This window comes from Pituophis catenifer, unplaced genomic scaffold, assembly GCF_029215685.1.
Source record: "Pituophis catenifer annectens isolate HBS135680 unplaced genomic scaffold, rPitCat1.0.hap2 SCAF_4, whole genome shotgun sequence".
In the NCBI taxonomy this organism is placed as follows: domain Eukaryota; kingdom Metazoa; phylum Chordata; class Lepidosauria; order Squamata; family Colubridae; genus Pituophis; species Pituophis catenifer.
In genome coordinates, this window is record NW_027256884.1 from 78,614,319 (window position 1) to 78,641,174 (window position 26,856).

At 35.6% G+C, this 26,856-nt stretch overlaps 1 protein-coding gene across 9 annotated transcripts in view; it reads right to left on the reverse strand.

Moving 5' to 3' along the window:
- The window catches only part of SON (SON DNA and RNA binding protein), a 34,548-nt gene extending 10,563 nt beyond the window's left edge, over nucleotides 1-23,985 (reverse strand). For all 9 annotated transcript variants that reach the window (XR_011600425.1, XR_011600424.1, XM_070944328.1 and 6 more), the window contains exons 1-8: nucleotides 23,612-23,985; nucleotides 19,069-19,235; nucleotides 10,222-17,631; nucleotides 7,429-7,592; nucleotides 6,434-6,577; nucleotides 4,895-5,077; nucleotides 3,018-3,128; nucleotides 1,301-1,417 (exon numbers count right to left, since the gene is read on the reverse strand). Coding sequence is in view for 7 of the 9 variants with exons in the window: in XM_070944328.1 (XP_070800429.1) it covers nucleotides 1,301-1,417; nucleotides 3,018-3,128; nucleotides 4,895-5,077; nucleotides 6,434-6,577; nucleotides 7,429-7,592; nucleotides 10,222-17,631; nucleotides 19,069-19,235; nucleotides 23,612-23,691 (8,376 nt within the window). In the remaining 2 variants the exon portion in view is untranslated. The remainder of the gene's footprint in view (nucleotides 1-1,300; nucleotides 1,418-3,017; nucleotides 3,129-4,894; nucleotides 5,078-6,433; nucleotides 6,578-7,428; nucleotides 7,593-10,221; nucleotides 17,632-19,068; nucleotides 19,236-23,611) is intronic.
- Between the last annotated feature and the right edge of the window lie 2,871 nt (nucleotides 23,986-26,856).

Sequence of the window (26,856 nt, forward strand, 5' to 3'; positions counted from 1 at the left end):
TTTTATTTCATAGAGAAAACCCTTTCATGAGGAAATATTTACATATAGTGTATTTACAGTATTTCCCATATATTTTAATTACAAAAGTGTAAAAGTATATATAATACATTTTATCAACAAAACACAAATATAAAACTCTGGTTACTGTATCTAAATGCACTGATTCATCTACAATGCTTTTAAAAAACAAGCAGGCTCCAACTAACAGGGCTTTGAAAAAAGCCAATCAGAATTAGACAATCATAAAATAAACTGATAGATCAGCGAGCATGACAAATATATAAATAATTGTTTATTCAGACTGTAAAAATGTACTTGCCAAGCATATAATCCCACTATATAAGGGTCTTTTGAACTTTCCAAAACTGTAAATTCTCAAACAATAGTTCCTACAAACTTACAAGCACCTTTATGATTTCAGCTATAGAAACAGCAGATGCAACAGAGCATGAGCGGACCAGGATCGGTCATATAAAACTCAACTGCAAAAACTATCCAAACAGTCTTTATTTTCATTATCTTTGCATTATTTCTGAACAACTAATAAATGCAAATAAATGTGTGTTAGCTCTGCCACTGCCCTATTAATATGCACAATCATATTCTGCAGACAAAGAAAAAAAAACCCCTCTCCTCAATTTATAAAGACTACCTGTCTACTTTCATCAACATGTCTCCTACTGATGTCCCCATCAAGTATGGCCATTGTTCTTAGGATTTAATAAAGATAATGATAATAACTTCTTAATGTTGCCTTTGCAATCTAGAAAATCCTAGAATCTTCTCCTAAGAGCCAAGAATACTGTTAGTTCAGGCCAGAGTTAGGCAAACTCCACTTTCAAAGATGTGCACAACAGAAGCAAGCAAGTGAATTTTTACAGCCATATTGACCATTGAGTGAGTTCCTATCCAAATTGTACTGAAATCAGAATCAAGACTAAGCTTAAACTAATAGAAAAGCCCATAGAATTGGAACCACATTTCAAGACAATTTCAGCACAAAATAACAGTAACCCTAGGAGAAATTAAAACAGTTATTTCTAAACAGGTGAGCACATATCAGTCTCCCAGTTTCTAAAGTCCGCCTATCAAACCAGTACTAACAGAGCTATTAAGCAGTGTAAATACAGAATTCAAAACACATCGTGACAAAACACAAAAATAAATGCTTTTAATTTATTTTTCTGCATATATTTTAGGATGTTATTACTGTCCTAAGAGTATCAGTATCACTTCTTCCAGTGATTTCAAAGGAATTTAAAATGTGACATTTGGACTCATCTGTCTGAGTATCATCTACCTTTTTAACCCACGCTTGGGGACCGCTGTTGGATAACTGTTCAGAAGTCAAGACCTGTGCTCCAGTACTGCCTGTAAAATGGCCTGGTATAGAATTCAGCTCAGCCCAGGCATCAATCTGCAATTACAAAGGAACATAGTAATTAATTAAAACATTTCCAAACATTAAGAATATATCAAAATAACATCCTTGTTATAGTGCTTCTTGCTATATCAATTTAAAACTTGGTACATTTCATTTCAAAAACAATTTAAAATAATACTTTCTTGAAAACATCTCCAAGTGTTACCATTATTTCAGTATTTAAATGTTAAGTTATGGCTATTTGAAGAGCAATAGAACCATATTCTTTTCTAAGGGGGAAAAAATCCCTCAGAACTTTTGGAAACCTGCAGAAGATTCACTCTTTATTTTGACATAAACCTTACTCTGTACCTTAGAGTGTGACACTATCTTATTATTTCCTAAGGCTTTTGACTAGCTATGCTACAATACAGGTAGTCCTTGATTTACAGCCACAATTGAGCCCAAAATTTCTGTTGTTAAGTGAGACATTTGTTAAGTGAGTTTTGCCCCATTTTACGACCTTTAAACCAGGAAAGGCTCAATAATGACTAGGAAGTACAGTAAAGATGTGTAGTTTAATATATGTATGGCGAAAAAAATACTCATGGTATTAGGGAGGCACAAGTTTAAGAAATGAATCTGCATTTTGCATGCAGATGATACTATCTTATTTTCTGAGAACCAAATTATGTATACCAAATGTCAGCTATACCATATGATGCAATTAAGAGCACATATACAAGAATTAATGTTTTGAAAGCCAAGGTATTAGTATTTAACAAAGAAAATAGAGTAAATGATGCACATTATACATAAATGGTGGAGAGTGGGAGAAAAAGTTTGAAACTTGATAAACTGCTAACTGAGGGGGGAAAAATTGATAGCGAAATTTTAAAATGTATAAAAATAGGAAGAAAGGTAATGGATTGTATGAATCTTGCTGCACAAAATGAATAGAAGTGAAATTGCTGCATATTAGTCTGCAGCTTACCACTTCATTAATCAGAAGTTAGAGTTTGGTGTATCAGGAGAAACATAAAAATTGAATGCAGTGGGAATGTGTTATTTAAAAAGTTTGTGTAGTAAAAAAAGAAATAGTGTTAAGAATGAATGGCATGTGAATATGGATTTAATTCACAATTGATTGAACAGTATAAAAGAGATATAGGTGATTTGGTCATGTAGAAATAATGTATAAGAATTGAAATGCAAAACAAACAAGTGAAGCAAGAATTGGGAAGGAGGAGAAGATCAAGGAAACTGACATTGGATTCAGTAAGATCTTCAAAGAAGTGAGAAGTTTAAAAAAAAAATTGAATCAGTATATTTATATGGGCAAAGAAAAGAGTTTTCCAAAATGAAAGACATGGAGAGTTAGAGAAAAATGTAGATGTAGATATAAATTAGATTTCATCTCCTTTCAATTTTGCTTACTATTTTTCCCCCCGCTTTTGTTTTGCTTATCACTCATCCTAAGGAAACAATTCAATGCGTATGCATGTATTGGAACATGTAAACAACATAGCTTTAAAGAAACATAAAAGTCTGAAATTAATACTGCCAGAAATCTGTAAAACTGATAAGATTTTACATTCCTCAGAGTTTTATAAAATTTTCAAGATAAAATTGGGAAATAGAAACTATAACTTGCCCGTTCTTGTGCACGATTTAACAAGCACATTGCCTCCAGATCAAATGTATTTTCTGTAAGTCTCTTTTGGGCTATCGTCCGTTCAGTCAGTGCTGATGAGATGTCCACAGGCTAAAAAAAAATAGTAAAAATATTATCTTTTCTCTATGTACTTAGGTAAATATTCTCCTACAGAGGAATACAAATTTTTATCTCATTACAAGCCAATATTGTGGCCACTAGGTTGGCCTGTTAGACTGCTGTTTTGCAAGCTGCACTGGTTGCCAGTTTGCTTCAATTCAAGATGCTGGTTATCACCTTTAAAAGCTCTTTGTGAAATGAGACCAGGTTACCAAAGGAACCATCTCATCCCAATGGGATTGGTCTGCCCCAACCACACTAGCAGAAAGGGTATGATTCCATCGGTCAAGGAATTCTGGCTGACAGAGTCTAAGAGAAAACTTTTTCTGCTGTGGCTCCTGCCCTCTGGAACATGCTCCCCAAGACAATCTTCCCCCCATCATTTTGGCTTTCCAAAAGGGCCTGATGGCCTAGATCTCCCAATTGATCTGGTGCCCCAATGAGCATGTTTCATACTGGAGGTGGTTAACTCCACTTTTATCCCCTATGTATCTTGTCCCTTCCTTGTCAGAATTGTTAATTTTAAGTCAATTTTAAGGTTAATGTTTTATCTTGTTGCATTTAGTTGGTTGTAAGCCACCTAGAATCACCTATGGTCGAGATGAGCAGTAAATAAACAAATAAATGCATACACACATAAACAATGTGTCCCTCAATGCAATTTTTTGTTATAAAACAACCCATTAATGTTATATCTGTTGTGAAAGCAGTTGAAAAATGCATATTACGTTTGGATAGTATAATAGTATTGCACTGAAAGTTACAATTATCTTTCAAAGATATTTCAAACTTCTCACAAGGTCGGATTCAAGATTTAACATGTCTCAATATTTGGATCACAAAAGGACAAGGTGCATGACTTAGATTCCATATTACAATGTGCAGTACATGTTTATAGACACACACACACAACTCAATTTTTGAATACATTTTCCTAGCATTAGTTATGATTCAAATACAGTCTGAGAAATAAGCAATATTGAAAATACTACAAATAAATGGTAGAACTAATATACAGTATATTTACAACTATATTAATAATTAACAATAGAACAAAAGCTAGCAGGTCAGTGTTGAATCTGGATAGACACTGCACTACCCAGAGATGGCAGAATAGAAGATAGAAAAACAGAGAAAATGACAAAATATTAAGACCTACAAATACAAGTACAATGATTGGCGCGCAGGGGGGGGGGGGGAGAGGACAGTATCACTAGTAATAGCCCTCTTAGGTGCAATTCCAAAACATTCTAGTGTGTTACTTGAACACCATCAGCATTGACAAAATCACCATCAGTAAACTGCAATAGACAACTCTACTTTGAACAGCTTTTATCCTGCATTAATACCTTTAAACCATCAAACATCTGCCTCAGGTCCTGGATAAAAATGCTAACTCCAGTGAAATATCTGACTGTAAAATCAGCCATATAAATAATTTTATCAACACAATATATAGCCTATTCTAATTGCCAAATTATATACATTGGGGTGGTTGCTTTTTCTTATTTATAAAAGCATACATTTTCCACAACGAAATTTATATTCCAACTTTCCTTTGGAATTGTATAACTTCCAAAGGAAAGGAATGATACACACTAAAATAATTAGTTTGACAACTTGACTGGAGCAGGTGAACAATCTAAAAACAGCACATCGTTCTATACTTGAGAATTGCACAATACATTATAATCTAATGTCTATAGATTTAATGGAAGGTTTATAGCCAGTGTCTCAAGTCTCTTTCAAATTTTTACCTCCAAATTGGCTGGATCGGGAAACACATCATCCTTGTTCTCATCCTTGTCCTTCTCAACTGGAACCCATTCCCCATATGCACTATCCGCTTCTTTTTTCCTGTGTTGAGACCCTGAAGAAACTGGAAACTCTTTTGTCAGAGTTACCTGATTTTTTGGAGGTGTTGGTTTTATTGTAGGAGTCTTTGGGAGGAGAGAAAGAATATAATTATGTTAAATAAATATAAATACAATTATACTTACAATTATGAGCCCACATACAACATATACACAAATAAGTGCTAGCATTGCATTGGCAAAATGTGTGACAAACTGAACGAGCAACAAACCATGTTTCCAACTTTGAAGTTTTACAATCCAAATAATTTTATCACATTTTCATCGTTTACTACTATCACAATATGTATAATGTATCATTCCAAAGTCCATGATACAAAGCAAAATAAAACTTTTTTAAAATAAATGTTGCAAAAATAGGGGGCGGGGGGGGGGGGAAAGCAGTGAAATAAATGGTGATATTTGAATTCATTCTTCATCAACTTCGTCAACTATCTATGATCCAGAATAAAGTCCCAATAAAAGCAAAAACAGCCTCTTTTCTCTTTTTCCATTAAACTATCTCATGAGAAGAATTCGACTCAAGGAAAAACCATATAATATAAATTCATTATTATAGAAATAAGGTTGTCTATGAGTATTTGTCATCCATTTGAAAACAAATATCATAGGCAAAGGCACATTTGTCTTGATCCATTCTAAAGATTTGCAGCAATAGTTTATTTAGGTAATCATGGTAGGTCATGCTGTAATGCATATTAATTATGCTATTGGTTTTTAACAGTTGATTTTTTATTTCAATTTGTATTATCTTTTACTATTGCTGAAATCTCTAATAAAAAGCATTTTTAAAAAAGATTTTGAAATGATGCTGAGAAGATATTAAACAGTTTCTCTAGGTTTACATCAAGATATTTTAAATTGAGTTGGCTAAACTCCTTATTTTATCCTGCTCACCATCATGTAAACTCTAATAATACATTATGAAATTGAATCTCATAGAGTTTTAATTTTTATAACAGAACTTCGCTTAATACAATTCCAATCCAATTCCAAATCTCCAAAACAATTTTTGAGGAGTCTAGGACCTACGTGGGTATTAGAAATCATTCGTCTTTCCCATTCTGCTAAATCTTGTTCCGTAAATTATATGAAACAAATCAAATGTTCACTACTGTCTCAATAGTGTAAATATATTACTGTGTGTTAACTAAATGTTCAATAACTTGAAGGGAGGAAGGTAATCTCTGTCTTTTCACCACTTAGAACTCCACTTATACATATTTTGCTTTTTAAAATGTTGGTGAGATCCATTTAAAAACCCAGAATATGCCCAAATGCTAGCAATAGCTCATTACACTAACAGTCAGTATTTCTCTGCAATTAATAAAACATTGTACTTGTGTGTTCCCTTGTCACTTAAGTGTAAAAAGTACATAAATGAAACAAAATGCAGCTACAAGTGATGTTTACAATACGTACAGTTAAATTGAAAAAAATAGGCTTGGGCTCATTCAGTTTAAAGGGATGGTTGATAAAAGGATGTTCCTCCTCTTCTTCATCAGAAACATGAGGCTTATTTACAATGACATCATCTTCCTGGCTTTGGGCAATCTTCTTGCATTTCTGAAAATATAAAAAACCATTATATAGAATATAATGAAATAAAATTATTAAAGGATCAGGAAGATAAATGTATATAATGGAATTTCCTAAAATATGACAATAACAGTTAAAAATACTAGACTCAGAACAATCATCCACTAAAACAGTATAACTAAACCTGCTCTTACTGCCATTCAGAGTTACAAAGCCAGGTGATCTAGTAAATCCGAGAGCTAACTAGTTTATTTCCAGAAAGGATGCATAATTTTATCCCGGATAAAGAACAAAGCAATATTATTATTCTTCTCATGTAAAAGCCAGTTTGGTCTAAGGGTTAAGGTACCTGGCTAGAAAGTGGGAGATCATGAATTCTAGTCTACCTTCGGCACAAAGCCAGCTAGGTGACCTTGGGACTATCATATCTCAACTCTAGAAAGAAGGCAATGGTGAGCCACTTCTGAAATCTGTTGAAAAAACTTCCATGATCTAATTAGTCACCAAGAATCAATACTGATTCAAAAACACACCCAGACATATACACAAATCAAGTAAAAAAAAAATCCAGACTCAGTTCATTTGCACTTGCACTTATTTGTGTCCTTGTATTAGATCTAATGTTTTTCAAACAAGGTATTTTTTTATTTTGAAAACTAAATATAGCACGAATTGTTTTCATTACATCAGTGTTAAGACAGAACGCAAAATGATTTCAAATTCATGATGCTCTGTTCTGTTTCAATTTTGGAATTGCTTGAGAAAATGACCATTTTATATTTAAAATAACCGGTTTGCACTTAAAGGTGCTTCAAATTTGACACTTTGGCACACCTCTAGCTAATTTTCATACATCAGTTTCATTTTGTTCCTCTCACCTCAGTCAGTTCCAATATTGTTTCTTTTGCTGACTTTTGAGTAACTTTCTCTTCCTTCTTCTCTGGAGTTATAACAGGCATCAGATTTGGTGGGAGTGGAACACCAGCCTTAGCACACATTGCTGCTGCATTTGCCTTGGCTATTTCAAGTAACTGTGCTTTATCTACAAGGAAAAGGAAATTATTTATATTTTGTCAGTCTCGTGATGTGAACATACAGAATTCAAATGCTGGTTTGAAATTTGAACAATTGTCTACCTCTTTCCAAATATCTATTCTAGCATTCTCACCCACTTAAGAAGCCAATTATTAAGTCTGGGTGTTCAGTTAAAGTAGAACAATAGGCAGTATAATTTTTGAATAGAGATATTAGGCAAAATGAGAAAATAACAGGTATAAATATTAAAAAGTTTATAAATTGAGGGCATTTGCTGATGGTTATATTTTTGCAAGACCCCAAAAATAATATAGAATATTTGATGAGGAAATTAAATGAGTTTGGGATTTTAGCAGGTTTTAAAATAAATACACAGAAAACAACAATGCTTATTAAGAATAGACCTCTCAGGACGGTGACATATTGACTAAAAGGCTGGTTTGAAGGTTGAGAAAAAAGTGAAAAACCTGGGGGTTATATTGGTAAATAGAAACACAAAACTATTTCAAAATAACTATGTACATTTTTGGAATAAAATCGAAAAGGACTTATTGAGATGGGATAAATTGTAATATTATTAATTATTAATATCATTAATGGGTAGAATTTCTGTAATTAAGATGGATGTTTTACCAAACATGCTTTTTCTGTTTTAGACATTGCCATTACTTGCAACTGATACTCCATTTAAACAATGACAGAGGGATATTTCCACATTTATATGGCAAGGGAAAATAACAAGAATTAGATACAAATTACTGCAAGATGCTAAGGAAATAAGAGGTTTGGGTTTATCAGATTTGAAATTGTATTTCGATGTTTGCTGTTTGAGATTTGGCTAAGAGTGGGTTAATCTTCAGAATAAGAGAATACTTGATTTAGAGGCCATGAATTAAGATTTGGATGGCACAGCTATTTATGGTATGACAAGGTTAAAGTAAATGTCTATTTTAATAACCATTTTGTTAGACGTGCCCTCCTCCTAAGAATTTGGAATAAATATAAAACAAAATTTTCTGTGAAGATGCCAGGAAACTTTTTTTAGTAAAGGAATGGTGGCAAAGCCAGACTGATGGATTTATGGTCAAATAATATATTTTAGTTTAGTTTTGTTTACTTTATTGTCATTGCACCTCGTACAACTAAGTTTTGGTGATCCTAAAATCTAAAGAGGAATTAGAATCAGAAGGACGTGTCTGCCATTGGTTTGCATAATTACAATGGAAAGATTTAAATCAGACAAAAAGTTATGGGTTTGACTGTGAAAAATGAATTAGAAATCTTACTGCACGGTAGTGATGAGCATATTATTGCTAAGGCCTATAAATTATTGAATTTGAATTTGGACAATGAATATGTAAAGCATTACATGATTCAATGGGCAAGAAACTTTGGATATAATGTAATGAACAATGGGAGAATATATGGACGAAAGGTCTAAAATTTACACTAAATTGTAATTTAAAAGAAAAATTTTATAAGATGATGTATCATTGGTATTTAAAACCAGATAAGTTGTCAAGAATGTATAAAGGCATTTCAAATGAATGTTATAAATGCAAATGTAAAGAAGGTATCTTTTATCACTTATTGTGGACATGTGATAAAGCTAAGAAATATTGGAGTAAGATTCACATCTTAATACAGAAGATTCCCAAAGTGAATATAAAGATAAAACCATAAACTTTTATTCTGGGTTTAATGGAAAAAGACTTGGAATTTTTTTTTGGAACTGTATGTTATATATGTTGACAGCAGCAAAATTACTTTACACACGAAAATGGAAGGCCACTTTGATTCCTGCAATGGATGAATGTTTGCAAAAATTGTGGAATTAGCAGAGATGGCCATATTGACTGCTTTGATCAAAGAAAAAAAATACAATTGCTTTTGTTTTTACTTGGAAACCACTTTTGAACTTTGTGTTTGAGGTAGAAAAAAAATGAAACTTTTGAGTTTTATCAATGAAATAGGTTTGTTGTTATAGAAATGGCTAGTTTATAATATGTCAAAGTAAAAAATTGAGGTTTGATGTTATTGTCTTATTCTACTGCACCAAAGGGAAATCAGAAATCAACCTTTCTTCCACCTCTTTGCCCTACACTTTTCCTTTCCCTTTTCCCTCTGTTATTTTCCTATTTCTTTTGTATTTTTATATTTTATATTATAAATTAATAATGTAGAAAAAAAATAAGAAAAAAGTATAATGCCAACTAGTCAAGATACTTGAAGGCATGATATTGGCTGGGGGCGATTATAAAGAATGAAAGACTTGCTATCAGGGTTCCAACCGATGCCCTAATTAAACCATAAACCTCAAGCTCAAGCCACTTTTATTATAGTAATTAATGAATTATCTTTTGTCTTCCAAGTCTTCCTGCCCTTTCTGGTCATCTTGGATATTTTTCTTCAAATACTAATCAGCATCAAGATGCATATAAATGCAATGCAAAACCTAAACTGTGGAACCCAAAGGTGCTTTTTCAAAACTCAAGCTGGATTGTTTTTTTCCTTGAAGATGTTTTACTACTCATCCAAGAAACTTCTGAAGGGCGGGGAATAGCTTTGAATGCATTCATGATATGAAATAAATATATGAATGCTAAAATAATCTAGCAAGAGGAAACATTGCTTACCCAAGTCAGTGAGACGTTTTGGTGATCTGCTTGAAGATCTAGACCGTCGATGATCAGGTGATTTACTAGTACTTCTTCTTCTTCCTGTAGACCTAGAACATCTCAGACGGACAGGTGTTCGACTTCTGGACCGCAACCTGAGAGATATTCTATAACTGTCTCTTGAATCAGATCTTCTTCTCCTCCTCTCTGTTGATCTTGATCGATTTCTCCGAGATCGTCTATTTCTTTTCCTTGACAAAGATCGCTGTCTTGATACTGATCTTGATCTAGTCCTCCTCCGTCTTGAACGTGATTGTGAACGAGTTCGAGAGCGTGACTGTGATCGATGATCAGATTTAGATCTTGTTCTCTTCCGTGTTAATGATCGTGAACGATTTCTTCTAGACCTTGATACTGTTCTACGTCTACGAGACCTAGTTTCTGGGGACTTGGAACCTTTACTTTTTGATCTTCTCAAGCGTTCTTTCTCTCCTGCTTTATCAATAGATTTAGACCTAGACCTAGATTTAGATTTGTGCTGCTCAGGTGATTTTTCTCGATTATTCAAAGTTGCTTCCAAAGACTCAGTTCCATCTGTTTTCTCAAGAGACTTAGACTTTGATCTGTATTTAGAACGTTTTTCTCTTGATCCATCCACAGAATCTTTGTCTTTTTTTCTTTCAGAAGACTTTGATCTAGATTTTGATTTAGATCTTGGCCGATCTGATGACCTAGATCGTCTATGTCTAGAATTTAAGGTTGACTCCCTCTTTTCAACTGATTTTGTTCTGGACTTATGATCAGTAGATTTAGATCGTCTTTTTGATTTTGCTGCGGTTTCTGTGTTCTCAACAGATTTCGATCTAGATTTGTGATTATCAGAAGACCTAGAACGTCTCCTTTTTGATCTAGCTGAGGTCTCTCTTTTATCAGCAGATTTGGATCTAGATTTGCGATCAGAGGACCCAGACCGCCTTCGTTTCATCCTCACTGAAGTCTCCCTTTTGTCAACAGATTTGGACTTTGATCTGCGGTTATCAGAAGACCTGGATCGCCTTCGCCTTATCCTCACTGAACTCTCTCTTTTGTCAACTGATCTGGATCTTGACTTACGATTATCAGAGGATCTTGAGCGCCTTCGCCTTCCTCTCCCTGAAATCTCCCTTCTGTCAACAGATCTAGACCTAGATTTGCGGATTTCAGGGGTCCTTGATCTTCTCCCCCTTCTTCTCACTGAAAGCTCTCTCTTGTCATCGGGAGATCTTGACCTAGATTTGAGATTATCAGAAGATCTAGATCGCCTTCTCCGTGTTCTTATTGAAGAGTCTCTTCTGTCAAACGATTTGGATCTAGATCTACAATGATCAGAAGACTGAGATCGCCTTCGCCTTGTTCTCACAGAGGTCTCTCTTTTGTCACTTGATCGTGATCTAGATTTATGATGGTCAGAAGATCTGGAGCGCTTCCTCCTTGATCTTGTCAAAGTCTCTCTTCTATCAACTGATCTTGATCTAGATCTGCGATTGTCAGAAGACCTGGATAACCTTCGTCTTCTCCTAGCTGATTCTCTTTTTTCAACTGATCTGGATCTAGACTTGTGATCAGATGATCTGGATCGTCTTCGTCTTGATCTTATTGAAGTTTCTCTTCTATCAGGAGATTTAGATCTAGATTTAAGACGATCAGAGGTTCGTGACTGTCTTCGTCTAGATCTTAATGAAGATTCTTTTTCTTCTTTTTTATCAACAGATTTGGATCTAGATTTATGACGTGAAATGGAGTGCTTTCTCTTGGACCTGGAATCATTTTTGCTTCTAGAACGTGCTCTTCTAGATACATGTCTAGAGGTAGAACGTGATCTAGATTTCTTTTTACGCTTCTTTGACTTGGAAGGAGATTTTGATCTGCTTTTTTTTGCTTTTTTTCCACTTTTACTTTTATCTTTACTTTTGCTACTTATTTTTTCACTTTTTTTGTCTTTTAAATTACTCCCATCACTTTCCTTAATTATGTCTGAAGAATTCAGAGTAGCATCTGAATCCTGATATTTTGAAGAGTCCTGAAGAGAAATTTCCAAGTCTTTATCCTTTATTATAACCTCAGATTCAACAGCTATTCCTGAATCTTTTGCCTCAATGCATTCTCCCACTTTGATGACTTCTTTCTCTGTCAAGTGCACAGGCTTTACAGCTTCTCCTGAATCTCCCAGCACAATGGTTTCCAGTTGATTTACTTCCACATTACCTTCTGTTGTCATACAGAGAGGTTTTATAGTTGTTTGTTCCTTTGAAGAAATCTGTACATCTAAATCTTTTCTGTTTGCCACACCTACAGATTCTAAGGTTGCTTCTGAATCTTTCATTTCCGAAGTCAACTGTGGAATTATTTCTGCACTCTTATCTTGGGTTAATATCACATGTTCTACAGTTGATTCCTGAACTTTCCCTTCTGCCACAAATCCACTTTTTAAATTCTGTTCAATATCCTTTGTACTTGAACATTCAGAAACTGATACAAAATCTTTAACAGGTTCTACAGCTGTTTCTAATAACTTTTGTTGTGGCAAACTTGAGTTTCTTTCCAAATTCTGAGTGCTTAAAGGTAACACTGTTTTTGAGAGTTCCTGAAAATCCATTTGCTCTTTCTCTCCTGATGTTTGTACAGTTTGAAGGTTTTCTATTTCAATGACAGACTTGCTTACAGCAACTGTTTCAAAATCTTCCAGTTCTTTCATGTGTACAGAGTCTGAAGCATTGTTACATTTCAATTCCATTATATCAGTAAGTCCTGAATTTGATTTTGATTTATTAATATCTGTAGAAATGTCAGGTGACTTGTTAATTAAATTGTCTAGTTCTACATTTGTATTTGTAGCCTGTGTATCTGACATAGTTATACTTTCCAGAAATACTTCAGAACATTTTTCAGTTGTTTCTGGAACTATAGCTGATATATTTGATCCGGTATCTCTTACTTTTGAAATTTGAGTAGTTATCTCTGAAATACCTATTATTTCTTCATATGTAAGACTTCCTTTTAAATTTTTGGCCACTGTGGTATCATATTGGGGAGACTCTAAATCTTTTATTTCCTGGTTACGTCTGTATTTCAAAATTTGTTCTAGGTTTTCCATATTGCCTGAAGATAATATATTTGAAATAGCTTTCGAAAGTTGGTCTTGTGTCACTTTTTCAGATTCGGAAGCAATTTTGAATGGATGTGTTGCTAGCCCATATTTAATTTCTGAAGCAGATTCCAAATTTTTTACTTCCAAAATGTTTTCTTGTTGTATTTGCGAGTCAGAGTCAATTATTTCTAGTGGACAACTCTCTGCAGTTGTGTCAGAAGATTTGAAACCAGTTACTCCCAAATACGTTTGAGCAGTTTTGAGCTCTGGGATTTTTGAACTGTCAGTTACTTCCAATATAGAAACAGATTCTGAAGATGTTAATTCTGGTTTCTTTGACTGCATTGCAGTGGCCACTGGAGTTTTTATTTCCGATAGTCTTTCGTAGCTCATTGTTGCTCTTAAACCTTTTGGTTCAATTTTAGACCCAGACTGTGAAACATCAGCTGCATCTCTGGATTCTAATACATAAAGAGACTTAGTATATTTTTCTCTCTGAGTAGCTTTTAAATCCTTCATCTCTCGTGCATCTAAATTAGTAGGGCTTTCTTTCAAATCTTGGACATCCACCATAAATTCAGGCAGAGTTGTATCAAGCTTCTCTCTCTCTTGGCCTGTGATAGTTTCAGAAACTCCAGAACATTTTAATAATTCTGTACCTGATTCTGAAGTTATACCAGAAACACTTTCTTTGTCAGCAACTGACAGTCTTTCTTCTATAATCTGTGCCCTTACACCACGATTTGAAGACATAAACAGTTTTGAAATATTTGCATCATTTTCATTAGATGGCTGGACAGGTTCATCATTTATCTTTTCTTTACCCATAAACTCTACATTAATTGACTTCTGACTTCCTTCTACCCTTTTCATATCTGTTCTGTAATTACGTTCAAAACTTTCTTCTGGTACATCTATGGATTCCACTGAGGCAAATAGAGATGTTAGAACACCCTGCTTTTCTATTACATCCAATTCTTTAGACTTGGGAGGTATTTCTAGATCTTCAGTATCTATTATGTATACAGATGCTGGAGGTGTTTTCAAATGTTCATATGTCAATGCTTCACTTCTGAGTAATGCATTTGAGTTTTGCAACTTTGTTATACTCTTTGATTCTGGAAGCATTTCATTTTTTCTGGGAATTTCTGCTGTAAATTCCACACTATCTGATTTACATCCTGGAATGTATTCTTTAGTTTCTACACCTGTTTGAAGCAAAGGTTCTGAATCAATGTTCAAGTCTTTTACATTCATTGTTTTAGATTCTGAAGTTTTTGAATCTTTCATTTGAATTTCATAAGACTTTGGGATGGTCTCTGAATTTGTTTTTGCCAAGTACACAGTTTCTGGACCATAGTCTGAAACTTTAGTTCCAGAATCAGAAGTAAGAACAATCAGATCTCTCTCTGACAAATGCAGAGATTCTGGTGCGTCCATTAATCCTGTAGTTTCTATTTTTTCTTCCAATTTCTTGTTCTTTTCCTGAATATTAAATTCATCTATATACAGAATCTTTGAACTTGTTCTTGCACATTTAACACCTAAATCAAGCACAGAATCTAAACATTCTTTTCTAATTTGTGTCCTTGTGTGCTCTAATTGTTCTTGATTTTGTTCAAGAGATTCTGAAACTGATTCAAATTGTTTCACAGTAGTGCCAAATGGAAAATCATCTTTTGGTTCAACTAATACTAAATTTTTCAATTTAAAAAATTCTTTAGGATCAATTGCAGTTGCCAAAGGTTTTTCAGGTTCTTTTAAGTCTTGTACTACTGCTATTCCTTTAAATTCTTGATTACTTTTTTCTGAATTTACATCAATTTCATGCAATGATTTTGAAATGAATAATGGACCTTGACTCTTACCTAACGACTCACTTTCTCCTATTTTACTGGAGTTTGTTTCAATTAGTCCCTTACTTCTTGATATAAGTCCCAAATCTGTTGTATCTGCACTACTTTGGTTTTTCTTTACAGTGGAATCAAAACGTTTCTGTTCTATTTCTTGCTCAAAATGAGATTCGGTTTCACTTTGTTTCCTATTGGAAGTACCTTCAAGTGTCTCCATGTATGTCACAGTTGGTAATGCAATTGATTTTGATGCAGTTTCCACATTTTTTACATGTTTTTGCAATGGTTTTAAGTTTTCTTGTAAATCATTTGCTTCAGTCACTGCTTCAGATTCTGTACTTTTAACATATCTGATTTCCTTGGCACACGGTGGTTCAAAATTGTCAACATTCGACTTATGCAATGATTTCAAAACTGCATCTGAATTTTTCAACTCCATACCTTCAGTTTCTGTATAAAGTTCTAGATTATGTTCTGAATAGTTTGCAAATATCATCTGCAGGGATCCTGAGCCAGCATCCACATCTCTCTCTTCAGGTTCAAGACCAGTTTTGAAATCTTTTTTGTGTGCCTCCACATCAGATTGTGAAGTTTCCTTCACTGTTTTAATTTCTTCTATGCACTGCAACTCTGAAGAGGTATTTTCTAAATTGTTTGCAAGCATTGAAGATACTGGAGTATTTTTCGACTTCTCTGCATTCTTGCTTTCTTTCTTTCTTAGATCTACATATTTTGAACTTTCCAGATTTTGTATTTTCCCAACCTCTGTTTGTATTGTTGTTTCTGAAACATTCACGTCTTTTAATTGCGAAGCATTTTCAGGAACTTTCACATTAAACAGTGCCAGAGAATGTTGAATGATTTTAGAGTTTCCTCTATTTTCTATTACAGTTTCTAATGAAGTTTCCAAATAATTAATCTGTTCAGCCTTCTCAAATTCCTGGACACATTCTAAATTCTTTGCTTTAGAAGATTCTGGAGCAGGTTTCCAATTTTCTGATTCTGTTACACCATCAGATTTTGCTTTTAAGCATTTTGTGTCAATTTGCGTAAAATCAGAATTAATTTCTAAATTTGTTTTTTCCAATACTACAACTGAGAGATGTTCTTCTGAATCTATTCTAGTCATATTTTCTAACAGTGGTACTCTTTGTAAAACTGTGACATCTTTTTGGATTGGAAGATATCCTGCATTTTTTTCTGATTCACTCAGTCCTGTCATGAGGGTAGAAGTTTCTCTTAATTCTTTCATCTCTTTTGGAATCTCTGTATTAAGGTTTGTTCTATTATATTTTTGTACATCAAATTCTGAAACTTCTTGCTGAGGTTTCAGCTGAACTATCAGAGCTAGCTCAGGATCTTTTTGAGGGACTGTATGGACAGCTTCTGGAGCAGTTTCCAAATCTTTCTGTTCTGTTCCAAACTGTTGTGGTTTGTGCAAATCTTTCATTGTGAGAGTTTTCTCAGAATCGTGCACTGAATCACTTTTTCTACTGGAATGCTTAAGACTTCTTTCTGAAGCTTTCACTTTTGCAGTATTTAAAAATTCTGAAGTTGCTTCAAAATCTTTTCCTACCACCATAGCTAAAAATCCTAAAGTTGTTACTGAATCTTTAGCTTCTGCATTTGACTCCAAAGGGAGAGTCATAAATTTATAGCCAGTTGGTTCAAAAGATGTGGATATTGTTTCTTTCAAATTTTTTGAAGCCACAGGTTCTGTGACTGAACTTACACATGTTACTTTCATTGGAGTAGATTCCAGCCTGGTTTCCAAATGTTCTGGCTCCCCTCTTACACAATATGGACTGCTTTCAGGAATGTTTTCTTGATCTGTTGTCTCCAACATTAATTTAGCTTGCTCTACTTCACTTATATCCAACACTCTTTCTCCAACTGTGCAAATGGCATCACTTAAATATTTATCCTCTGGGCGTGTATTTACAGTTACATTAGGATGGTAACTGTCATCTTCCAATTCTTTTTCATTTGTAAGCTTGACTTCACTGACCTCCTGAATACTTATGACAGTAGAATCTTCTTCAGAGGTATCCAGTTTGCTGGTATCTGAACTAAACATATTATTCAACATAGGTGAGTTTAGATTTTCATAGACAGTTTTTTCATTAATCAAAGTAGAAACTTCTTTCAAGGTAGACCCAGAGGGTGTATCTATATCATTTTCAGCACTTAAGAGAGAACCTGAATTTTCCAGATTTGAATGAGAAATAAGTTGCATATCTCCGCATTCCTTTTGCTGAACATCTGTTTCTTTGGCATGTTTTTTATATTTCTTCTCTTTTTTTTCCTTCTTTCGTTTTTTCTTTTTCTTTTTATCTTTATGTTTCTTGTCCTTCTTAGACTTTTTCCTTGGAATTTCATCTTGCACATCTTCAGATAAGCCTCTCTTAATAGAGCGTGAATTATTCCTTTCGATATCATCTCCATCCCCTTTAAAAAGATATTTTGATTAAAATTTAAAACAAAAACTGACAAAGTTGTATGAAAATCAAAGGCCAAATTTTATAAGACTAACCAATAAGCAGTTTTGCTATATTTGCTGGAATTGTCAGGTTATAGGAGTCAACAAGCAATTATTATTAAAAATACTGATATATACCATGAATTTCCAAAGACCTAAGGTCCTATACCGGTAGTCCTCAACATACGACCACAATTGAGCCCAATATTTCTGTTGCTAAGTAAGAAAATTGTTAAGTGAATTTTGCCCCATTTGATGACTTTTCTTGCCACAGTTGTTAAATGAGTCACTGCAGTTTTTTAGTAACATGCTTGTTAAATGAACCTGGTTTACCAATTGACTTTGCTTATCAGAAAGTCACAAATGTTGATCACATGATCTCGGGATACTGCAACCTTCATAAATATGAGTCAGTTGCCAAGTGGCTGAATTTTGACAACGGAGATGCTGCAACAGTCATAAGCATGAAAAACAGTTTTAAGTTACTTTTTTCAGTGCTGTTGTAACTTCAAATGGTCACTAACTGAACTGTTGTAAGTCAAGGAATACCTATATTTACTGATTCCTTTATAGCATATTCATTTATGCCTTAGGTTTAGGGGGTTTATCTTCACCATAGGGGGCATTTTTGCACAATTTCTTTTTAATTTATATATTAATTAGATCATGTTCTTTCTAACTTAAATTTTCATCTTCTTTTGGCAGACAGATTCCAATTTTAACATATCCAATTATGCAGCAATATGTGAATATTAGAAAAGCACAGAACTCCATATTGGTCCTTTGTAAAGCTGAAATCATCAGATTTATTAATCATCAGAAAACCAACACACTTTGTTGAAAAAAAAAGTCAACAGTTCTACTACACCTGACATATTAACGGAAATAGTGTCTTCTGTATTTTTGTGGACAGAGTAACTCAAATACTTTGCTCTCTATGCACAAAGAATAACCCTTTTTTTTTAACAAAGGGGAGGGTGATCCTATATCAACAACAGGTAAAATTTTTGAAGGCAAAATTTTCCCTTAATTTCTTTATAGCATAGAACTCTATTCAGAAGATTAACTTCTGAATACAAGTTAACTATAAACGATTACAATTTAAATATTGTGTTAGAACACATTAAATAAACATTTATACTTATGCTACTTTAATTTATATAAATTACAAAATATATACAAAATTGATACAACTATTTTCTCCAAATTTCAATTTAATCCATCCTGACACAGCAAACGGTACAGAAAACAGTACAAACGTTTTGCAAAACAGTACGTAATTCTTCTCCAGAAGGCTATATTAAATGTACGCATTTTGGAGATAACATAATATTTTGCAAGGATTATCTATTTTAAAGACATATAGATAAAATTAAAAACTGATCTTAAAATATTTTTTAATTTACCTGATTTGTACCGTGGCTCAGTACCCAACACTTCTGATAATACTTGTTCTATCTTCTGCACTAGTGAATCATTTTGAAGACTTTCTATAGATTGAATTGTATCATCTGAGGAATTTACTTGTCCAGATGTGTTTATTTCACCATTGTGCTGATTTCCTAGCTTTCCACTAATCAAGAAAAAAAAATTAAAAATCTCAAGATCAGACATATTTCAAGAATATACAGTCAAATATATCCTATATGTTTACTAGTTCAACAATTTACACATAAACCTCTTAGACAATAACTGTATAAATATAAAAAATATTTTCATATGAAATTCACAACAAAGGAAAAGTGCTCAACAGGTAATAATCACATAAAGCATAATACAATAAAACAATAAAGTTATAATTTATGTCAATCAAATGTATAGAACATTACATGTCCTTTGAAGTACATATTACATATAATAATGTCCAATGTCCATGTTTTTAACAGATGAGACAAGAATGCCAAGGCATTGTACCATACATTGTATTCAGAAGACTATATTAAAAACAGTGGGAGGACATAAATTTCCTTGCAGAAAATAGTACCTATATCTGATATTTTTAATCAAACTTACAATTAAGCAGCTACAATAAAGCCTGCACAATCTTGAGCCCAATTCTTTTTTAGTGTTATATCCTACTATAGGTTGTCAAATCTTCAGTGCTATTTGTTTTTCTGAGGTTACCACTTGAAACAAAGGCACTGTATTTTTGCCTAACCATGTATATCTGTTTTTCAGCCATGTGCACTCAGCTGACATAGGTAAATAAAATCCATTTACAAATCAACATTAGAGTATAAGAAAATTGAGTGATCTTTTCAAGTGCTAATTTGTTGATAATTACCTGTATACTCCTTTCCAGAATATAACATCCCTTTTTTGTAGTTTTATGACACAGATATAATCTGATTATTTTTACCCTAACTAAAGTAAACTTGAGTTACATTTATTTGTTTCATGAAAATGAAAGGAATATTTATAAGAATTATTCTGTATACTGGCAAGCATCTCAATGCATATGTTCAATGGAATTTGTGCAATTTTTTAAAAAACAACAACAAAGTTTTAGAGTTGCTACGTCATTCAGCCTATTTCAGTATTTGTTCCTGGCTACAATACTGAAAATCTATTTTCACAAATATATGCTGAAGAAAGTACACTTGGACCTACAACAATTTCACTCTGCAAGCTCACATTCTTTGGAAGTTTACATTATTTGTAATGCAACCACTTAGGGCAGAAATCTCAATATTAGTTCTTCATTCACACATTGGGTGCTGATTCAGGTAGTAAAACTCACTCCAAAACCTAAAACATATTTACATGTAAGCTACTGTCTTCCAAAGAACAGAATTTAAGATAGTAAACTACAGACACAACAATTAAAATGCAAACATTTGTTTACTGCTATAGAAGTGCATTTCCAATTTGCATCTTTTGTTGCAATTGCCTAATTATAAAATTTAAAGAATATCTATAACCTTTATACTACTTATTGACATAACTTCTTGCCAAAAGGGCAGGGCAGAGCTGAGGATTTTGTACAGTTTCTGCATGATAAAATCGCTCAGACCCAGATCAGATTGGACTCTGACTGGGCAGAATCCAATGGGAAGACTAGGGTAGGTCTTGAGAGCAATATCTGGGTTGAGTTTGACCCTGTTTCTGTTAAGGAAGTGGACAGGATTATGGGTAAATTTGGTTCCTCCACTTGCTTATTGGATCCTTGTCCCTCCTGGTTGGTTTTGGCTGTCAGGGAGGTGATTAGAGACTGGATCCAGGCAATTGTCAATGCTTCGTTGAAGGAGGGGGTCTTCCCCGCCTCTCTTAAGGAGGTGGTGGTTCAACCTCTCCTCAAAAAGCCTTCCCTGGATCCAGACTCACTTAATAATTATCGTCCCGTCTCCAACCTTCGCTTCATTGCAAAGGTTGTTGAGACTGTGATGGTGCAACAACTCCCACAGTTCCTGGAGGAAACGGAATACCTAGACCCATACCAATCGGGCTTCCGATGCAGGCACAGCACAGAAACGGCATTGGTTGCTCTGGTGAATGATCTCTGGCGGGCTCAGGATGGGGGTTGTTCCTCCATCCTGGTCCTACTTGACCTCTCAGCGGCTTTTGATACCATCGACCATGGTATCCTACTGCAGCGACTTGTGGGATTGGGGGTGGGAGGCACTGTTTTACAGTGGTTCTCCTCCTACCTCAGGTCGCTTGCAGTTTGTATGGGCGGGGGGGGCAGAGGTCCACCCCGAGGCCCCTAAATTGTGGGGTGCCTCAGGGATCGGTTCTCTCCCCCCTGCTCTTTAACATCTATATGAAGCCACTGGGTGAGACCATTCGTGGCTTCGGGGTGAGATATCATCAATATGCTGATGATACCCAATTAAACATCTCCACCCCAGACCACCCCAGAGATGCCCTTTCGTGATGTCCCGTGGTCTGGAGGCGGTGCAGGCCTGGATGGGAAGAAACAGACTCAGACTCAACCCCTCCAAGACTGAGTGGCTGTGGATGCTGGCATCTCGGGTTTCAGAGGCCCCATCACTTTTGATGGGTGGGAAAAAACTTGCCCCCATTGATAGGGCTCGCAACTTGGGTGTCCTCCTGGATGCTCAGCTGTCCCTAGAAGACCACCTGACGGTCGTGACCTTTGCACAGGTTCACCTGGTGCACCAGTTGTGCCCTTTCCTGGACCAAGATGTCATTCATGCCCTGGTTACTTCCCGCTTGGATTACTGCAATTCCCTCTACATGGACCTGCCCCTGAGATGCACCCGGAGACTCCAGCTGATCCAGAATGCAGCTGCATGGGTTGTTACGTGAGCCCCTTGTTACTCCCATATAACACCTCTCCTGCGTGAGCTGCACTGGTTACCAGTGGTTCTCCGGGTCCGCTTCAAGGTGCTGGTTCTCACCTATAAGGCCCTACATGACTTAGGTCCGGGATATTTGCAGGACCTTCTCCTGCCTGCCTCCCACTGTCCTGTTTGTTCATATAGGGCTGCTCTCCTAAGGGTTCTGACGGCAAGCCAATGTCGTCTGGCGGCGCCAAGAAATAGGGCGTTTTCTGTGGGTGCTCCCACCCTCTGGAATGAGTTGCCTACCGAGCTCCAGACGGCTCCTGATCTCCGCTCCTTCCGTCAGGACCTGAAGACTTGGCTGTTCAAGCAAATAGGCTGACTCTTATTCTGGGTTTTATTATTTATTATTTATTAGTTAATTTGGTTTAAAATGGGATTTTGTTGTACATGTTTTTAACTTGTGTTCGCTGCCCTGAGTCCTTCTGGAGAAGGGTGACATATAAATACATGAAATAAATAAATAAATAAATAAATCCCTCTTGCATTCAGAATATTCTCTTCTGACATGTGGTATTTTATTTACTGCCTCTATAATCAGAATTTGGTGTTTTAAACATTTAGCATTGCCAAAGAAATCCCTATTATCCATCTTGTCCAATAGGTCTACATCAGTATCATATATAATAATAATAAATATCAGTAAATAAAATAAAAATAGAGGCAAATTTGGTCAAATGGTTAAAGCACCAGGCTAGAAACCAGAAGACTGAGTTCTAGTCCTGCCTTAGGGATGAAAGGCAGCTGAGTGACTTGGGACCACTACTTCTAGAAAGACAGCAATGGCGAGCCACTTCTGAACTCTTGTCTCAAGGACTTGTCCAGTCACTCACCATGATTCTATGATAACTAACAAAAAATAGTTTTATCAATAAAGAATAATCTATTATAAATTTTATAAATAATCCAATAGGTAAAATAATCTTTCCTTGATATTCTTAAGCATGGTATAGTTTCATAACCATTTTTAAAATGTTTAATTTTACTTTCAAATAATCACACATTTCAAAAAAAAAAAAATCAAAAAGACATTTTTGGCAAATTGATTTAAAGCTATGCTTTAAAAGGGTTAGATTCTACAATTTTCTACGAACAGTAAACTTCATTTATCAGTGTATTTCCATATAAGTCTCGTCCCTTTCTCATTCCCGGGAAAGGATACCAAATAAGCACCTTTCTTGAACGCGTCAACTTTTTAAAACACTCGATGTTGCACAGGAGGAGGCAATTAGATAGTCCCAGGGTTTAAAATCCGCTTTCAAGTTCTGAAACCCACTGATTACTTCCAACGATTCGATTTCGAAATTTCAAATAACGAAGGATTGACATTCTTTGCGACGCCAAAACAACTACCAGGCCGCATATGTCGGCTTCTCTTTTTCCAACCTTCTGACTCCCCCGCCCCCTTTCCGTCTTTCGGAGACCCAATTTCTCTCCCATAGTTTCCGTGTCTAATTCAAATCGATAGTCCGACTAAATTTGCCCTCGGCCTAGTTCTCGAACAGCTGTGTCCCCCTCGATGCCCCTTCCGGTCTCTCGGCTAACCCCTCCCCCACTCCATCCGCTTCATCCGTTACTCCGCGTACCCAATGCCCGAATCTACCTCCTTCCAGGCAATATAAAGCTCATTCCTCTCACGATTTACCTGCCGAATTGTTGTTCCTGGATCTCCCGGAACTTGGTAACGACGAAAGACCGAAAAATTTGCTCGATGTTAGTCGCCATGACAGCCTTGCGCGGCACAAACCCCCTCTCTCCTCGAGACGCAGATCCGCCTGCGCTCTACAATGCAACGCCGGAAGAAGATGCAGTTCTTTCCTACCTCTTCCTTTTAACTTCTGCGTTCTCTGATTGCTTGCTTTGAGGTCGGAGGTGGGGACTGAAGCCGTCTGTGTGTGGACGCTCTGCCCTCGATCTTAGCCATAGAGTCCTGAACCGCCGAGTTCCCCCACAGACGTTACTGTTTTCTCTTTTTTTATTTGCTGCAACCGCTAGTCATTGTTCCGTGGGAAGTCTATACTAGGAAGGGAGAACGTATAGAAGATTATAACGATTACTTCCTAGGTTAAAATTAATTTTCTGATGGTGGAAGTCACTTCTTGGGCGCTCCCTCAGCTTTAAACCTTGACTGAATTAAACGGTTTTCCCCTGTCCCACACGTTCATGCCAGGCAGTGTTCGGGGCTGGAAGACCTTAGTTTTACCGTTGCCTCGCTGGGCACAGCGGCCATATTGCGGCTGCGCTTCACGGCGAGGTGACTGCTTATCGCTCGGAGTCGGGAGAGCGCGGCTCGCCGAGGAAATGGGAGCTTGCATGGTTGCGGGGGATTGGGGGGGTAGAACGGCTGGTTTTATGACCCGGGACACATCGAAGCTCTCCTAAACATGCTTGGAAAGATTCAATAAAGTAGTTTGAAACCAGCCCGGTATGGTGGACTGCTTACCATGGCCCGACATTATATACACATTCTGAAAAATATCTGCCTTACATTTACATAACTGCATAGTTTCTCCGCTTAATCTCTAGTGCGCAGCAACTTGAAGTCAATCGATAGCAATCCCTAAAGCGCCATTTTAAACGTCCAGCAAAATTATCGGCTCTGTTCGCATCACAAGATGGTTAACTGAATAAGTATAAGACAGGGAGGGGGGCAAATGAACGTCATTGGTAATTCAGTGCGACATCGCGGAGTTCTTGTACACATTTTGTCATTTTGATGTTGTGAGAAACTAAGGAAGAAACCGACATAACATTTCACATAACAAAATGGACAACGTTAATTTTAGCCTATTGCATCATACAACAAATACTTAGTAATTATAAAGGAAATGTCAGGAGCATTTTAATTGAATTAAATGGTTACTTAAAGCTATAATTCCAGGGAATATGAAAAACCATAGCATCTGTGGTAAGAGAAAACAAAATACAACGTTGGGCATGCTAAAAATCCTTGATTCAAACAATTGTTTCTCTAGGCACATCTGAAGAACCTATCAAAAGCACTGTACATAATATTTACACAATTCTGCAATGCTTTGGTTTCATTTAAAAAAGTTGCTTTGGAATGTTAGGAGTTCCAATGCAGCACCTGTGTATGACTCATTAAAGCAGCTAGGTGCATTTTCACTTTTGCATGTTCCAAAGAACCTTGTCTCACATTGAATACAGAACATTGCACACCCTTGTTATTACAACTTTTGTAGATAGTTAAACAGGAATTTGCTACCATCAGTTATGATGGCTACCAGTTTAGATTATTTCAAAATGAGATTGGAAAACTTCATGGAGAAAAAGACTATAAATGACTCATCTGAAACTGTTGTGGAATGGAAGGACTAAAAAACATTCCAAGGCCAGTCAGAGACAGTTTATTGCGCAAGGTTCAGAGCCAGATTTGTACCTGAAGCTTTGAACAAAGAAAGAACTCTGATACAATGGTTTTTATACATTTCTAAGACAAAGGATTCAGTGAGATCATACATTTTCCATATATGGTTAATCATGAGATCATACATCCGATTTTCCTTCTATGGTTACATTTACTTGTTAATAAGTTCATCTAATTACTTAAAGCATTAATCTTAGTTTATAAAATTATCTTAGCCACACAACTTTTCTTAAGTGCTCAGAGTCGCTAATGAGAGAGTTACTACTGTCCTTGGGTAAATTCATTAGATTAAGTAACTCTTTGTAACATATAGGTCTTTGTGTCATTCACAGTCAGGTCACTCAGATATTTTTCCATATAGCAGTCCTTTCCTTGACATCTAGGTATCAGAAGATATATTACCACTTAAAAGGGGTTTAACTGTTTGTTAATGTAATTTCCAACAAGCACTTCCCTCTCTTATAATAATGTGAATAGATAGAGTCTCTCAGAGTTCATGTATCCAAGCACATCTTCCCCTTATAATAATGTGAATAGAGAGGGTCCCCCAGAGCCCATATATCTGACTCTGTATGATTCCTGTTTTATTCACATTATTTCTTTTATCTACATTATTCTTTATTTGCTCTTTACTTCAAAACAGTGGAAATATACATTGAATAACACCTTAAGAAGAACAAAAGTGGAAGGTATTATTCATGCTTAAGCCTGTTCACGCTTAAGAACTTTCTTAATTCTTGATCACGGATAGAATACTAGATTGGGTAACCTGCTGTCTTGATTCAGCAAGACTTATATTTTTGGCTGATGCCCCATAACTAAGCTTAGATTATGATATTCATAAATATAAAAACAATGTAAGAACTAACTGTAACTAACAGTAAAATTTATCTTTAAAAATAGCATATCCAAGGTAAAATTGTGGCTGCTCTGGCTATGGTGCAGCTGGAACAATCGAGCTGAACACACTTAAAAATGTACAGAGTGGATTTTAGGAGGAGCCCTTCTATTCTTCCATCTCTTACAATATTAGACAACACAATATCAACAGTAGAGACCTTCAAGTTTCCAGTTCTATAATCTCCCAGCACTTGAACACCTAACATTAGAACCATCATTAAAAAGGTAGAACAAAGAATGTTCTTCTGCATCAACTCAGAAAATTCAGACTGCCCAGGAGCTGTTGATAAAGTTCTACCGAGGAATGATTGAGTCTGTCATTTGTACTTCTATAACTGTCCAGTTTGTTACAGCAACCAAAAAACGACAGGTACAGACTTCAACGGATAGTTAGGACTGCAGAAAAAAAAATTGCAACCAGCCTGCCTTCCATTCAGGACTGTATACTGCATGGGTCAGAAAAGGGGCTGAGAAAATATTTACAGACCTGTCATATCCTGGACCTAAACTTTTTCAAATCCTCTCTTCAGGATGTCGTTTCAGAGCATTGCATGCAAAACAACTAGGCACCAAGATAGTTTTTTTCCTCGTGCCATCACTCT